The 18397-nt window shown below is 37.6% G+C and overlaps 1 protein-coding gene across 1 annotated transcript in view; it reads left to right on the forward strand.

Annotated features, from left to right (window-relative positions):
- The window catches only part of Tmem236 (transmembrane protein 236), a 45032-nt gene extending 26635 nt beyond the window's left edge, over positions 1-18397 (forward strand). The window contains exon 4 of the mRNA XM_026407754.2: positions 17751-18397. Coding sequence (XP_026263539.2) covers positions 17751-18334 — 584 coding nt within the window. The 3' untranslated portion in view covers positions 18335-18397. The remainder of the gene's footprint in view (positions 1-17750) is intronic.

Below are 18397 nucleotides of genomic sequence, written 5' to 3' on the forward strand. Positions count from 1 at the left end.
GGGAATCGAAATAAAGGATTTCAAAGAAGTGGGTCTTGGAGAAGACTCTAGAACATCTTGTACAACTGATTCTTATTTTAAGATGCTCCTTTTTGAGCTCTTTTCTGCCCAAATGTAGAAGGGTTAATTAATATATGGTTTAATGGTTCCACCAAAAAACCCCAACATTTTAACAAATAACCTTTGTAAATATTAAGGGTACATACACACAATTTTGATGCAAATTTTTAACTCAGTCTCCTACACATTTTAACATGCATATTACTATAATAAATCATGTGAATTTTTAATTCATGGGGTATTGCTATTTATCCCCTGGGGCTTAACTTAATAATTAAAAACATTAAGATATAAATTTTGGGTGGGTACCAGAGATTGAACTCCAAACAACAACAGCAAAAAGATATAAGGGATTATTTCAATAATTTTGTATTTGTTTGGATTGGCCTTGTGGCCTAAAATATATTGTACTTGGGAAAAAGTTTTATGAGCAGCTGAAAATATATATTTATCTATTGTTTTTTACAATATTCTGTAGATATCAAGTCCACTTTATGGTATTTTTTAAACATAGGTAAGATTTTATAGTTAAAACAGGGCTAATTTTTGCAACTGAAAGCTAAACCATATCATGCATAATCAGTATCTCATAATCACAATGCATTTGGAATAATCACCATGGCAAACCTGCGTATATTGGATTTTGAGAGAGCAGAATTAGAAATAAAATGATGCAACAACAACAACAAAAACGATGTAAAACTTAATACATAGATTGGAACCTAAGCAAGTATACTCTAAATATAGTATTATTCCATGTAGGACTTCAGAATCAAAGAAATGGGGTGGGAATGGATGGTGAATAAGGTTTAGACAATTTGGGAAAAGTAAGTACATTCTGTGCTCTGTTCAGATAATTTGAAATACATACATATCAATTAGTTTGTAACAGTCTTGACTTTATACTATATGAAACTAAGGTAGACTAAAGTGCTTGGATTTATGAACATTTATATCCTCCTTACCAACTTAATTCAAAGCTACAAAATTTTGATCTTTGTGTATCTTTTCCTTTTCCAAATCTTAAATAAAATTATTCTTTACATTATTTTATGTATGAAATATGCAGAACCATGGAATCCTTCCTGTTAACTTGGAATAGAAAGTTTCCCATTGGAAACACCAATGTTACCATTGGAAATACCTCCATATCAATTGATTACCATGTCACAGTTTCTGAACTCATCCTTTCGTGTCTGGGATAGCATCACAGACACACATAGGGCCGAATAATACCAATCCCCAGTGATATAAACAAATGACAAGAATAGAATGACTATCCCCCACTTACTGGTCTGTGGATACAAATGTATCCATCTCAAGTTTGTGAGCTGAATTCCAACCTTTTTTTTTTTTTTAAATTTTAAATATTTTTATTACCAGATAACATCAAATAGGTGTAAAAATACAAAGAAAATTATAACATACTCTTCAAATACTTATTATCCACCTTCAGTAATTATTGCATTATAACTAATCCTAGTCATTATTTGTCTGTTCTCTTTGACAACCTACTTTAAAAAGAAAAACTTCCGTATCCTATTATTTCATTTGTAATTGTGAGAAGATGCATGTATTGCTAAACATTTTGTGTTGTTGTTGTTGTTTTGTTTTTACTAGATGAAAAGCTAGCAAAAAAATCTTTAAAAAGCTACCATTAGTTTCTTAATATAATCCAATATTCATTCAGTGTTCAAATTTCCATATTTGCTTCATTAACATTTTTTTCCTGATTGGTGTCTTTTAATCAAGATCCAAATGACTTCTATAAATTACAATTAGTTGATGTTTCTTAAGTATTTTCCATTCTATGAATTCTCATTTCCTTTTCTCTACCTTCCAGTAAATTCATTGAAGAAAAAAAGCTGGTTTGTCTTTAATTGATTCCCCCCCCCCATTATTAATTTGCCTGATTTCTCCTTTTTTCAAAGAAGTTTTATACTTTTTTATGACCTGCTAGGTAGAGATTCTAAACCTTAGTTTCACACTTTTGATTAGTATTTTTCACCATTGTTGAATTCTTCTACTCGTTTCTGCAAGGAGTCACATGTAGTTTGATTTCTTGCAAGTATTGAACTTTCTTTTTTTTTTTTATTGTTGGTCGTTCAAAACATTACATAGTTCCTCATACATCATATTTCTCAGTTTGATTCAAATGAGTTATGAACTCCCAATTTTATCCCGTATACAGATTGCTGTATCACATCAGTTACCCTTCCATTGATTGACATATTGCCTTTCTAGTGTCTGATGTATTCTGCTGTCTGTATTATTCTCTACTATCCCCCCTCCCCTCCCCTCCCCTCCCCTTTTCTCTCTCTACCCCTTCTACTGTAAATCACTTCTTCCATTTGAATTATCTTGTCTTACCCCTCCTTTCCTCTTATATGTCATTTTGTATAACCCTGAGGATCGCCTTCCATTTCCATGCGATTCCCCTTCTCGTTTCCTTTCCCTCCCACCTCTCAACCCTGTTAATGAAAATCTTCGTCTCAAGCTCTTCGTCCCTACCCTGTCCTTGTTTCCTCCCCTTATATCAGAGGAGTCATTTGGTATTTGTTTTTTAAAGATTGACTAGCTTCACTTAGCATAATCTGCTCTAATGCCATCCATTTCCCTCCAAATTTTATGATTTTGTCATTTTTAAATGCAGAGTAATACTCCATTGTGTATAAATGCCACATTTTTTTAATCCATTCATCTATTGAAGGGCATCTAGGCTGATTCCACAATCTTGCTATCGTGAATTGTGCTGCTATGAACATCGATGTAGCAGTGTCCCTGTAGCATGCTCTTATTAGGTCTTTAGGGAATAGACCGAGAAGGGGAATAGCTGGGTCAAATGGTGGTTCCATTCCCAGCTTTCCGAGAAATCTCCATACTGCTTTCCAAATTGGCTGCACCAATTTGCAGTCCCACCAGCAATGAACAAGAGTGCCCTTTTCCCCACATCCTCTCCAGCACTTATTGTTGTTTGACTTCCTAATGGCTGCCAATCTTACTGGAGTGAGATGGTATCTTAGGGTAGTTTTGATTTGCATTTCTCTGACTGCTAGCGATGGTGAGCATTTTTTCATGTACTTATTGATTGATTGTATGTCCTCTTCTGAGAAGTGTCTGTTCAGGTCCTTTGCCCATTTATTGATTGGGTTACTTGTTGTCTTATTGTCTAATTTTTTGAGTTCTTTATATATTCTGGTTATTAGGGCTCTATCTGAAGTGTGTGGAGTAAAGATTTGTTCCCAGGATGTAGGCTCCCTGTTTATCTCTCTTATTGTTTCTTTTGCTGAGAAAAAACTTTTTAGTTTGAGTAAGTCCCATTTGTTGATTCTAGTTGTTAACTCTTGCGCTATGGGTGTCCTATTGAGGAATTTGGAGCCTGCTCCCACAGTATGTAGATCATAACCAACTTTTTCTTCTATCAGATGCCGTGTCTCTGATTTAATATCAAGCTCCTTGATCCATTTTGAGTTAACTTTTGTGCAAGGCGAGAGATAGGGATTCAGATTCATTTTGATGCAAATGGATTTCCAGTTTTCCCAGCACCATTTGTTGAAGATGCTATCCTTCCTCCATTGCATGCTTTTAGCCCCTTTATCAAATATAAGATAGTTGTAGTTTTGTGGATTGGTTACTGTGTCCTCTATTCTGTACCAGAATTCCAACCTTTTAAAGACAGGACCTGCATCTCCTCTTCCACTCCCATCTTGTTCCTGTTCCTAATTTAAAATCAGATCCGTGGTGGGTCTCTTCTGTTCTCATGTGTTGGTTCAGACTATTGGACGTCCAGTTGCTCCTGCTTTACTATTAGCTGCCCCTCTGGGGCACAGAGAGTCCCGTGTGCTGCTTCCCACCATGCCTGCTGGTCCTTGCCCTAAACATGGTTAGTCCAGTGGTTGTCTTTGGGATATGACATGATGCCCTGTGGTGTTTTAAGTATACTGATTACAGCAGCCAGTTGGAATATTGACTTCAATCCACTGAATTCTATTTTTTTTTCTGGAAATGTTTAGAGACTTCTTTTGTTTGGAAACAGTCTTTTATCCCCAGAATGTACATGTATCAACAGTTTGCCTCTCGATTTCAAGTAATGGCCCTTCTTCTCCACTGAGAACTGTTGCTGTCCTCCTTCCCATAGCTGAACCTATTGAGCCAGACTCCTTTTTTTGAGGTGTTTTCCCCCCATGGGGGACTCACACTTTCTCACACTTTCAATATAAGGATTCCTTATATTGTCTGAACCCGTAATCATGGTCATTATTTGATTCTTCTCCCCTGCCACTACCTAGATTCCTCCACCCCCCTATAAACCAGCAGATACAAACAGACCCATCCTGAAGGTGTGTCCATGGCTAGGAGTTTTCAATCCTACCTGTGGGACTTATTTAAATAGTATTCATAGCCCAGCTTGGACACCATGTTACAAAATAGTATGAGAAGATATAGTTAAACTACTATGGGGCTCTAGGGGAAGACAAGCTTAATTTTTCTCTACAATGTTAGAGGTCAGAAAGGACAAAAGTAGGGATCTGGGGTTTGTAGGAGTTGTAGGTGAACATGGTGAAGAAAGTTTTTGACGTCAGAGGAAGGTTACACCTCAGGGAACGCAGGTGTGCATATAGGTGAAAGGATGTGTTTGGGAAGTACAGATAACTTCAGCTGGATTTCACACCCTGAATCAACAAAAGTGTTGCCACAGTGGAAATGACTTTCATAAAATCAATTGCTACTTTCTTATCAAGTTGTCATTTGGAAACCTACGAGGCTGCTTTCAGGAGCTGGTATGAAAACCTGGGTAGAAGGTAAGAGTGGAAGTGGGAGAGATTGAATTGGGGAGTTTAGAGGATCCAATTTCTACTTCAACCAGATTAGGAATGATAAGATTTCACCTGAAATACAAATGCTAAATATTTTAAAACCAATACTCTAAGGCCTTCATTTAGAACTGCTGGCAGTACTCATTTCTAGGGTAGTGGCCAACTCTTTACCTCTCTAGGTCTAATTCTCTGGGAATTGTGACTTTGCACAGTGCTCCGGGCAAATTCAGCTTTGCTGGTAAAGTAGGCCCATCATGGTGGACTCTCAAACTTCTGAGACACAACATTTATGAAAAGCATATACGTTTTTTAATATGCCATTTCAAATTGTCTTAATTTTAGTGTTGTATTTTTTCAAAAGGATGCATATCCATTTTCATAGAAATAAAAAAGGGAACATAATCCCATAATCTGGAGATTTATAATTAATAACATCTTATTGTATAGTGTTCAGTTAATGGATTTTGTAACTTTTTTTCCCCTTTACAATATGTAGGTAGCTGTTATTCTTGTGATTACATAATCATCCCCTGCCTCATTTTTATTGGTCAAATAGTATTCCATCATGTTAGCGAACCATGATATATTTAGCTAATCGTCTGTTGTTGGACACTTAGATTTGTTCTGGTTTCACTGTTATAAGCACTGCCACTGCCAAAGGACAAGGTATGGTTAGAATGAGTAAGGCCATGTGTGTTTGAGTTGAGGAGGAGAAACAAGTCATGGTAGAGCACATTCATATATTGTAAGGCATAGGTTGTCTATGTTTAAAGGGACCCTGTGATGTGTCTGGGAGACAGAAACCACTCAGTGAGGTAACTGGCCAAAAAGAAACTGGGGATGGAGAGAGTTAACTGCTACTGGATCAGAGCCGAATGATATCAGGATGATGACTGCAGAGTGTCCTCAGAAGACCTGGAGCATCTGCTCATGCCCAGACTTCTTGGCAACAATGCTGCCAGAAGAAAGTGACTATTATGGACTGGCTGCACATGTGGAGAAATATAGAAGGGGCCCATAAGGGGATTGTACGAACAGTACGGTGTGGTAAGAGTGATTTGGCTACATTAGAGCTCACAGCCGAGTCAGAAGTGACTTGCTGGAGATGAAGTCAACAGGCTATTTGAGTGGAAAACCTCAGCACTTGCAAAGGAGGTGGTTTCCACTGTCACATCAGTGAGAGGTGCCAGGTATGGTGTTGGCAGGGTAAAGTTTTCAAATAAATCTGCTCACAGGGGCCCTAGTCCAGTTCCTTCTGTGCAGTCTCTTTAATACCCAAAGACTTGAGCCAAGTGCTACAGGGACCTCAGTAGCACAGATGATTCTTTCCAGAGGTGAAATGCTTAGATGCAGAATTTCTGGCTCAGCAACCACATAAGATTTTAAGGCTTTTTTTAATGTCAGTAATCAAATTGCTTTCTCTGAAAAAAAAAATGTTCTAATTTACCTTCTAAATGGCAGTGTAAGGAAACACCTGCTTCTGTTCAACCTTGTAACTTATTCCATTTTATCTTTGCCAATTTCACAGGCAAATAGTATCTTATTACCTTCATAGTTTGCTTTTATAAAGTAGGAGACATGTTTGACATTTTCTCATAGGTTTTTTTTTTTTGCAATTTAAATTTAAAGAAAAATAATGTATTTATTTCCTTGATCTGTTTTTCTGATGGTATATCCATTTTTTTGAACCAAGGATTCATGAGTTCTATAAATGTTAAGGAAGTTAAGTTTTGTCTGTCATATATGTAGCATATATTTAAGAGTTATCATTTGCCTTTTGGTTTTACTATGATTTTTTATTTTTATTTTTTGTGGTGCTGGGTATTGAACCCAGGGCCTTGTGCATGTAAGGCAAGCACTCTACCAACTGAGCTGTATCCCCAGCCCTACTATGATGTTTTTGATTTCAAGATTTTTACTGTTGGCATAGTTTAAGCTATCATTCTTTTTTTTTTTTTTTTAGAGAGGGAGAGAGAGAGAGAGAGAGAGAGAGAGAGAGAGAATTTTTAATATTTATTTTTTAGTTATCGGCGGACACAACATCTTTGTTCGTATGTGGTGTTGAGGATCGAACCCGGGCCGCACGCATGCCAGGCTAGCGCGCTACCACTTGAGCCACATCCCCAGCCCTAAGCTATCATTCTTTATTGGTTCAGTCTTTGGTATTATGCTTTAAAAGTCTTTTTTATTATTTTTACTGAAAGTGTAAATTATTTGTCAGTTATTTTTTTTCAAAAAGTTATATTTAAATGTTTAATGAAGAAAAGTTGAATTCTCTGTAGGGTGCAAATTGGTTAATGTATAAATAGCTAATAAATTAAGCATGTTAATTGTTTTGGTCAGCTTTTTCATCACTGTGACTGAAAGATCCAACTAGCACAATTTTAGGGGAGGAAAAGTTTATTGAAGGGCTCATAGTTTCAGAGATCTCAATCCATACACAGCAAACTCCATTTCTCGGGGATCAAGGTTAGTCAGAGCATCATGGTGGAAGAGTGTGGTGGAGGAAAGCAGCTCACATGATGATCAGAAAGCAAAGAGAGAGGCTCCACTTGCCAGATACAAATATATACCCCAAAGTCATGTGCCCAATTCCCACCTCCTCCAGCCACAATTTACCACTTCAGTTACCAGCTAATTCCTATCAGGGGATTAATTTACTGATTGGGTTAAGACTCTCACATCCCAATCATTTCTCCTCTGAACTTTCTTGCATTGTCTCATATCTGAGTTTTTGGGAGACAACTCACATCCAAACCATAACAATAATTAATATATTAACTTAGGTGATCTGGCAACATTTTTTGATTTATGCCTCTATCTTATTTCTTTTTAGTATCAGGAATTGAACTCAGGGCCACTTAGCCACTGAGCCACATCTCCAACCCTATTTTGTATTTTACTTAGAGACAGGGTCTCACTGAGTTGTTTAGCGCCTTGCTTTTGCTGAGGCCGGCTTTGAACTTGGGATCCTCCCGCCTCAGCCTCCTGTGCTGCTGGGATTACAGGTGTGTGCCACTGCATTGGCTAATTTTTATCCATTTTTTCCAATAGCTACAATGTTTCAAACAAACAAACAATAGAGTGCTTTACAAACATAAATGCAAAGTATAACCATTCATATCAACTAAATCTGAACCATTGGGGATAGGAATTAGGCACGTACAGATTTTCAAAAAGAAAATATCATTGAATGATTCTGATTTTTTAATCTTTAATTAAGGGCAGGGCAGTATTTTTCATCCTCGGCTATATATTAGAATCAACTATGGAGCTTTAAAATGTTCTGACACCAAGGTGCATCCTCAGATATTTGCATCTTGGAATGAAAGCCAGGCACTAGGAATTTTTAAAACTCTCCAAGGGGTTTACAATCATGAAAGTAACAAGGAAGACTGAAAAGAAAGCAAGCGGGGGAAATTACAATTAATGATGCCCTATTTTTTTTTTTTTTTTTTTGTGAAACAGGAAGCACATTTTCTGCTGAGAACAGTGGAGATGAGTGATAGGGAGAGACTAACAGAATGTGGAAGCTCTGGAGCAATCGCTACAGGGTGGGAGTGAAGTGGGCCAGGGCCAGAGAGAGGAGTGGATGAGCCAGGCCTTTACAGTAAGGAGTGAAACAGGAGCATGTTCTGCCACCAATAAAGATTATGTGTTTTTTTTTGTGTGTGTGTGATAGGTAGAAATCTGGGCATTGATTGTAGAAAAGGTAAAACTATAAACCTGATCCAGTTTAGGAGTTTGTAGAGCAGGAAAAGGAACTGTTCCTTCCTGTATTATTTCTTTTTGATATTGACTTGTCAAAACAATTTGTTAGCTTGGCATGGTGGAACACACTTGTAATCTCAGTGGCTCAGGAGGCTAAGGCAGGAGGATCTAGAGTTCAAAGCCAGCCTCAGCAAAAGCAAGGTGCTAAGCAACTCAGTGACACTCTGTCTCTAAATACAAAAAAAACAAAAACAATTTGCTTTTCCATCTTTTTTAAAAATGATGCTGGGGATCGAGCCCAGGGCCTCACACATGCTAAACATGCTCTTTATCCAGCCCCCAAGCACAATTTTTTAAATGAATAGCAATGATGATTTTATTGAAATTTAAAGTTATTTCTGGGGAGTCAGGGCCACCTATTAACACATATGCAGGGGCTCTTAATTGTGGGTGCCCAGCAGCATAATACACACACATGAGCTCTGTCTACAGATAGGAAGAGGAGAACCTACCATCTGTAAAATTTTAAAGCTCCATAACAATCCTGATGCCCACTCTGATAAGAATCCTCAATTATAGAAAGTATTAGGAGCTGTGACTAATATCAAGGTAAAAGTTGAGAAGCCAAATCTAAATTCCTAAAGAAACTCACTTTCCAGATTTTCTTGAAATGTAGTATATCACACCTTAACCAGATAGAATGCAAGAGATGTCACAAAGGTTAAAGGGGAGGGGGCAAGGAATGGCAGGGAGTGGGGTGCTTTTTCTGAATAAAATGAATGGCATTCTGAGTTCCTCTTTGTTTCTTTTTAAGAAATAGCTTATTATACAGTATGAGTCCAGAGTGAGCTGGATTTCCATAACACAGTGTTTTGCAATGTGTCCAGGGATGAGAGTGAGGAACACTGTGTTCAGGGCCATGCCATGTAGGGAGGGTATTTCCTTCCTCGCCCTCCCGGAGCTATGTAGAAGAAGGAAGTTTCAGGAAAGTGTGTCAGTTCCAGGAGTTTTTCTTCTCAAGAAATAAGTGGCTATTTACCAGGCTAGGGCGAGAGGAGGATAGAATTTCTGATTTATACCTTCTAATGAAGTACCAGCTGTCAGGATTAGATGCATGAGGGTTGGGCCAAAACCTCTCATGGAGTAAGCCCTGAGCCAACAGACATGGGACATCAGAGGCCATCAAAATCTTGAGTGAAGGCTCCATTCGATTGAGAGAGCTATGCATAATTTTAACAATTTGTTATTATGTTGTTCATTTTCTCCTAAACAGGCAAAAAAAGAAATGTGTGCAATTTTAGTATGTCCAATGAGACATTTGAGGGTGGCAGAATATTTTCAAAGTAAATTTTCCAGACACTGATAGGAAAAAGGGAACATAAAAGTTCAGTATGCATTTCTTTTGAATGCTCAACTTTGATTTTTCCGTGTCATTATTAACCTCAGTTTGAAATGAAAGGTCAATGATTTTTTCAATATCTAAATTTTCTGGTCTTGGATTTTGAAGGGTTGATTCCTGGCATAAGGTGCAGATGTCCTTGGTCATTTTTTTCTTTACATTGTACATATATTAACAGTGGGGTCCTTTCTCTAGGAACACTGTTTTCTCCTGCTCTGCTTCCACTGTTATTTTAGGGTGCCAAGTCTCCCTATTTCTGAGCGTGTGCATGGGTTATTGTCAGGGGTGGTGATAAAGTCTTTTCCTATGAACTCAAAGACAGTCTTCTCGGAATCACACATCTGCCTTTTTCTTGCCCTGCCTGGTGACCTCTGGGTTGACTGTTGCCTGAGAGTCTTCTGAAATGCTTTGAACCATTGCTGCTGCTGCTGGTGCCATCTGTCTGTCTGCCTGAATCCTGCTGGGCTATGCAAGTGCCACACCACCCTGGCATGCTCTGCTGGGCCCGATGCCACGTTACATCTTCTCTTATCGATGAGCTATGCAGGTTCCCAAAGCTGTGCTGCCAGCTTCTCCTGATGGCTTCCAGGGCTTGTTAGTGGAATCAGTCCATAAGGACTTGCTTAAAGGGCTCTCTCTAGGACTGGGGCCAGAGCAGTAGCAATCTGAGACAGAGAAGGGGGATCTGAGCGGTGGACCCTGTGCGGGTCTCTAAAATCCTTCAACCTGTTAACTGTAGGGGTATTGCTATCGGACCAGGCTTTTATGCTTTGGGTCACTGATCTCAGTGCAAGATACCCCTCCCCTACCAGATGTGTATTGCTAACAGACCCCAGAAAAGAAATTCCTTTCATCTCTTATTCAGCAAATGTTTATGTTGGAGCTATTCTTTACCAAAACCAGGCACTCCACTAGGTGGTGAGGGTATAATAGTGAGTGAAAACAGAAAGATGCCCCCTCTTGTGAATCTCCTGGGCTAGTGGGCATAAGAAGCTGTTAATAAGCTGCTCTTATAAATAAGTATAATTAATAAAGATGAGATAGGTGTTCTGGAGCTAATAAAGCAAGTTTATTCCCTTATGTATCATCGTTTTTCACCCAACTTGGATCCAGGTGGGATGCCTAGCTCTCATTTGTATCTGAGAATTTAATATTCTGGTGTTTGTAATAATATGGGGAATACAAATAGAGGCATTTCAAACCATTTTAAAGTTTAGAATTTTTAATATCTGTCAATGAGACACACTATATGCTTTCCAACATTTTATCTTACTATTTATGTTTTATTGAAATATACTCTCTTTATATACCTATTATAAAATAAATAAGTACTTGAAGGAACCTAATAGAAATAAGGGTATAAATAATACAGCCTGCATTATTTTTGCATGTCACATATTTTTGTCAATATCTAGAAATATATATCATATATTAGTAATATAACTATGTAATATGATTTTCTACTTCTATATAGTAAATTAGATCCTATCCTCTAGACTGAACATTGATCTCAACTATGGAGAGGGGGTCTGAATGTAAAGGAAGTTCTGAAGATTTGGAAGTTTAGGTCAGGAAAATTTTCTCGATCTTTAAAAATAGAGTAATTTAAAATTGATTATGTGATCAGTTCTTGGCAATTCTTGCACAGTACTGGATGAATCTAAAAGTAATAATAGAGAAGAAAACAATTGTGAGGGCTTTTAGCTTCCTAGTTGTGTTCTCAGATGAAAGAATTCTCTTAAAATTTTACATTGCATAAAATCCAGAAGTGACACATTTATTTATTGTCAAATTGACACAGTGCAAGGAAGTGAACTGAAAGTAGGTGCTAGGACTTTTGAATTTTCTCTATAAAAATATAGTATCTTTACTAAAGAAACTTGCCACAATTATTTCCCAGCTAGGAATGAGTGACCATCAGCTTTTCCAGACTCTTGATGGTGGGCTGAATATGGTCTTGGATTCATCATCACCGTCATCATCATCACATTCACATATAGTTTCAAGCACAGACAATCAATAGTAAGCTAGTTAATGTATACCCAGCTGCTCCTCCAAGGTGAGGAACTCTGATTTGTGGTGTTTGCCGATTTCTGGGCTGTAAACACTCCTGATGTGACCAGCTTCAAGCTACAAAGGCCATATCCCTGAATACCAATGTTGGAATTGGGAAGAAGAACATGCAATGAGCTCTAGGTAGCTGCTAGAAGCTGTCCTCACCTGTACAGATATTACACCTGCAGAGTATCATTTTTCTTGATGATGTGAACAGGCATATATGAGAAATTGACTCATGAACTTGTGTGACACGGTTTCCAAAGTTTTGTACATCCTCAGAGGATGGGATACTGGGTAACAATGTGACCTTGGCTGAAGTTTAACAAGCCACCATCATTCTTCCTATTTACTATGCTCTGTTATTTTCTATTCTTTCCAATTAATTTAAAGCAGCCAATTATCTAGCTACTGCAACTTTTTATTTATCTAACCCATATGATTGTTCTAGGTGCCAGACACTATTTTCCCCTCAGTATGGCCACCCTATTAGATAGGTACCACATTTCTGCATTTATTACTTAGTGATATAATATTATTAGTGATATTACTTGTCTTCCTCCCTCAATGAGTGTATAGTGTCAAAGTAACAATATTTATAATTTTCCTTTGTATGTACTCTAATTTGTTGCCTTTTTGTTGTCTTTATCCTTCCTGTTCTCATTCTCCGAGAGCATTGACTAAAACTTCTGTGCATGCTTGTTTTTTTTAAAAAAATATTTTAATAGAACTATTAATTTTCTTCTCTAGATTTTCTTTTCAGTTAGATTTCTTCATTAGAACATTTTCTGCTGAAGGAAAAAACGAATTTGGAGACTGTTAATCAAGACTGGCCATACTTGGTTTCCGAGTAATTCTTTGTCTTCTACTTGCTGAGAAATGAGTCAGAATCTTATTATATGTCAGCTGCCTTTATGCTGACCTCACTGTCCTTTTTTGACTTCCATCTCCTCTAAGTGAGTCTGTCTATTGCCCAGACATTTTCAAAGGCTTTCTGCTTGGAATAAAGACCAAAACTTTCCTCCTGGCCCTTAAGGATGTATCTAATCAGTCTCTGCCACAGACAATATGGTATAGTGGTTAAGGTTTGGGATGCAAATTCTGGTTTCTCTACTAGCCTGCTGCATCTTAGGATTTTTACAAGTGAGTTAATGCACATAAAAGGCTTAGAATAGTGACCAGTATACACAAAGCACTTCATAAATATTGGCCCCTCTCCTTTTTCTCTGCCTTTCCTGCTTCCCTAACCCCTCCCCAAACTCTCCCTTCATCTCATGCTACTGGAAGAATCTTTACACATGCTGTTTTACCACCTGGAAAGTTCTTTTTGCACTTGTCCCCTAATTCATCCCTACTTATTCTTCCTGCCTCTGCTTAGTTGTCACTGCTCAGAGGAGCCTGCCTTGGCTCCTTAGGTCAATTTGAATCCTTCTCATTTCAGAAGTTCCAGTCACTTCTTCATATCCATAGTTTCTGCATCTGAGAATTCAACCAGCCATGGACCAAAAGTATTTGGGGAAAAAAAAAAAAAAAAGAAGGTGGTACGTGGTGGGTGGGGTGGGGAGGGGGTGGGAGTGTGAGTCTTCAGCATCCACAGATTTTGGTTCCCATGGGTGTTCAGGAACCAGAACTAAGGAATGACTCTATTTTCCTTTCAAAGACCCACCACCATTTATTATTTTGTATTTATTGGTATGAGCAAAGGAGATTCATAGGCTGAGGAGGGGACTGTCTCCATACTATTTGCCATTTCCTTGGCTGATGTCCAGTTTAGGCTCCATGCAACACTTGAACACCCAGGCAGCTGGCAGTCCACCTAGCACATTGCAATATCAGCTTCAATCCTGATTTGTGACTCCTCTTTCTTTTCTTCCCTTTTGATTGAGGTAACTCATGTGTTCCTGTTGTCTTTGCAGGAGGAATACATAGTCACACAGAAAATGTCTCACTACCGATTTGTCAGGTTGTGCTGCATTCATTCCTCCTAAACTATCATAGACTTTTGGGGAACAAGTTAGAAGTAGAACTAAAGCAATAGAAATAGTAGTAAAGTCAAATAGATAGGAGTGAGCTACTTCCAGATTTGTCTGTTTACCAGATAACACTGTCTCAATTATTTAGTTTGCAGTGAAGCTAAAAAGTAATTTCAGCAACTGACTTTGGATATGGAGAGCTATACAGAGTAGCTGCTATATTTACTTGTTACTGTCACTGTGATCTCTTAGTATATGAGTGGATTGCTCTCTTCATGCCTATATCTTTTAGGGCATGCACACACACACACACACACACATACACTAACTAACTAAAATAAAACAAGTAACATTTAACAACAGGAAAAAGAATCTCAGCTCTAAGTGGAAGTTTATAAAGTATTAATTTGAAGAGGAACCTAATCACAGAGCCAAAGGGAATAATATTGAGTATACAAATGTTTACATAATATTGTGTATACAAATGCTTAGAGATACGTTTGCTGATCTAAACCAGTGACAAAAAGATTTCTTGGCTTTTTAACTCACCTTTGCCCTGCTGGGAAGGAAAGAGAAATTTCCAGTTAATAGTTCCTGGACTTTTTTGCTGGGAAAAACAAAAAATAAAAAAACAAAACCTGACTGAGTCCCTGTACCTCAAAATCTGAACTAGTCCATATTAAATTGAAAAGAGGACAAAATACACACGGATTAGAGTCTAATATCTCATCAAAAATGAACTCCAGCTTGGAACTCATTGTTCATACCCATAGCTCTTACTCTCAGCTGTTATTAATCTCACTGACTGTTTAGAAAATGTTAATGTTTTACTTCTTAGATGGCCAGCCTCTTCCTGGCCTTGAAACAATGCTGAATTTGCAATCATCTTTCAAAAGTCCAAATCATACACTATGGCTCTTCATGTTCACAAAGGGATTTAGATTTTCATTCAAAGAACTTTTTCTACTAAGGATGGTGAAGGAGAGTTCTCTACAGCATGATATATGCCAAGAAATATATATATGTATTTAAATTGTTGCATTATACATAGTAGTGGGATTCACTGTGACATATTTATGCAGGGTGACACAGGCCAGTACCTCCACTTTCATTCCCCTGAACCTCTTCGGCTATTCTACTGTTTTCTATTAAGAACCATCCTTTCCTCTAAGAAAGGGTAAAAATTTAATCCTCACCACAATGATCATAGCAGAGAGAAAGTTTTGAAATGTGAAAGTTGACAATGTGACAATACCTCCAAAATGTATTCATCAGTACTCAGCACCTGTTGATACATACTGGTAAGATAGAAAACAAATGGGGGATAAAATATTTCATTGCCACATGTTTCTTAAACACTACTGATTGGTGGAGAATTCATTGTCCCCAGAAACTCTAAAAAGTTAAATAATATTTGCAAAAATTAATCAAATTTTAAATTCATTGAACATCTGAAAACTCATACCAGTAGTGAACACTGAAAATATTTTGTACAAAATATATTCCATATAGAACAATTAAACATTTATAATAAACACCCTGACAAAAAAAGAACCATCCTTTCTCTGTTGATTTTTTAAAAAATTAAACGAGAAAGGCAAGTGACCTTCTAAGTTTAAAAAGAGATAATTTCATGAATAAATAATAATCATATATATTATTTTACCTCTGACTTGAATATTGTTTGTTAAGATGATACCCACTGAAGCCACTGTGACTTCTGAGGTTTGTAAAGAGGTTTCAAAGAATCATGGGTCCTACTATTTACTTATGAATAATTCACACCAGAACTAATGTTTTATTAAGAATTTAGATAATATTTTTAGTTTATAAAAATATTCAATTCAATCTTAAAATTTAAAAATAATTAGTTTTATGAAAACAAAGTTTATTGTGTCCTTTAACAAAACACTCCTGTCATCACCAAGCATTTTATTACTCCTTAATCATAATTTATTTTAAAATGTTTTTGCTTTCAGCTCAATGCCGTTCAAAACAAATTTTTATTGATTTTGTCTCTTTGACCTTTAGAGCTATTCAATCTAATGACTCCCTTTAAATTCGGTCTTATCAGGTAACTTGGCAGCTGAGTATATTCACTGCGTAAACTTTATCAAGGCCTGGTGAATTCCTAGCTACAAAAATAATGCTTAAGGAGATAAGTGTTTGAAAAAGAATGTGCTATACCTTTTATGTATGAAATCAGTGCCGTTGGGCTGGAGATGTAGTTCAGTGGTAGAGCGCTTGCCCAGCATGCATACGACCCTGAGTTTAGTCCCCAGCATCAAAGACAGTGCCATCAACATCAGGTGTGGGTCTTGAGATTTGAGGGTCCCTTCATAATCTCCAACCTTCACATCCTATGTATACACAGTGAGGAAAACACACACACACACACACACACACACACACACACACACACTCCACAATGGGATAAATCAAATGCCCTCTTCATTCAGATAGCTGGTGTGTACAGACTCATGGCCATGGGCAGATGCTTTAAATAACCAATCCTACTGACCACTTCAAAAACTTTGGAAAAGAACAGCTTAAAAGTCTTGAATTCCATTTCTCGCTCTTTACTCTGATTCTCTAGTGATTATACAGATTCCCTCTTACTATCAAACTCCCCACCTACAAAATGGGGGTGAAGAGACTCTCGTCAGTCTGTTTATCATACAAAATGGTAAAGTTGGACTGGCGAACTTTTAATTTGATTTTTGGATACTCATATATTTCGTAATGCTTTTAGACCGGTAATAGCAGCTTTAAGGTTAAGAGTTTGTCAGTTAGAGTCAAAGAAATCTGGGTGTGAATTCCAACTCTGTGCATACTAACTGTGAATTTAACCTCCTGGGCCTCAGTTTCCAATTTGTAAAATGAGATACTCTTAATTTGTCCTGAGGACGAAATAGTGCTTAAAAGCATTTAACTCAGTAAAAATAATGGCTGTTACAATAAAATGGTAAAAATGACTTAGACTGAAGAGAGGCGTTGGAGAAAATAATGCTAAGTGAAGTTAGCCGACCCCCCCCAAAACAAATGCCAAATGTTTTCTCTGATTTATGGTGATTGACACATGGTGGGGTAGGGAGGGGGAGCATGGGAGGAATAGAGGAACTCTAGATAGGGCAGAGGAGTGGGAGGGTGCAGGGGGTTAGCAATGATGGTGGAATGTGATGGACATCATTATCCAAAGTACATGTTTGAAGACACGAATAGGTGTGAATATACTTTATATATAGAGAGATATGAAAAATTGTGCTCTAATTGTGTAATAAGAATTGTAATGCATTCTGCTGTCATGTATTTTAAAAATAAAATCAATTCAAAAAAGTACTTAGGATTCATAACCAGAAAGACACTCAGACACTAAGAACCTTCACAACCTCTGTATGTTTTTCAGCATGCAGCACATTTTTATATTCTGTGTGAAAAAACTAGGCTTCAAATAAGGAAACCATTAACAATTTTCTTTTAACTTGAATTTTAGATTATCATTGTTGTTGTTGTTGTTGGTACCAGGGTTTGAACTCAGGGGTTCTTTATCACTCTTATTTCAAGACAAGGTCTTGCTAAATGGCTGAGATGGCCATGAACTTGTGATCCTCCTGCCTCAGCCTCATTTGGATCATATACACGCACCACCATGCTGGGCAAATTTGGGATTTTAAATTTTAATACAATTCATATTAAAATTTTAAATTAAAATGTAAATAAACCCATTGATTGCAGGCAATGAAGATGGGCACATCCACACAACCTCTTTGCAACAAATAAAAACTGTGACGGAGCAAGTGAGACAAAATGAAGTCAGCCCTGCATCTCCCCAGGGAGCCAACTCCATCCATGTGTCTCGGCCACTAGGAGCAGTGACTCAAAGGCGTGTTCCTGTCTTAGTGGGACCCCAGGAGCCCTCCTTTGACTCTGGAATCCTGAGAACAATGTCTCGCAGAGATGTCCGGGCAGAGGTATTCCTGTGGAGCTTTCTACTGTGGTCGGACACTGTGGAAATGTTGCGTGTCGCTGGTCACTCGGCTGTGTACAAGTCGAGCTGGCTGTACCCAGTCTACATATTCAGTTTCATTTCTCTTCTTCGAATAATATTCACTCCCAAGAACCCTCTTCTGAATTCCTTGGGCATCCTACTACAGGATTTACCCTTTGTTTTTGTGAGACTTAGTTTAATTATTGTCCTGGGGACTATTACACCCATATTGGGACTTTGTAAAAATGTACTAGTGACTCTCTCTTATGTTTACTTCAATTACTTAACCAAACTCAGGGTTTTCTCTACCTTTGAAGCATCTCCATTTTAAAAAGAAAGGAAAACCCCCGAGACTTCATTAAGCATATGTGCACATTTGTAATAATTTTTTTTT

This window comes from Urocitellus parryii, chromosome 9 (assembly GCF_045843805.1).
Source record: "Urocitellus parryii isolate mUroPar1 chromosome 9, mUroPar1.hap1, whole genome shotgun sequence".
Classification (NCBI taxonomy): Eukaryota; Metazoa; Chordata; class Mammalia; order Rodentia; family Sciuridae; genus Urocitellus; species Urocitellus parryii.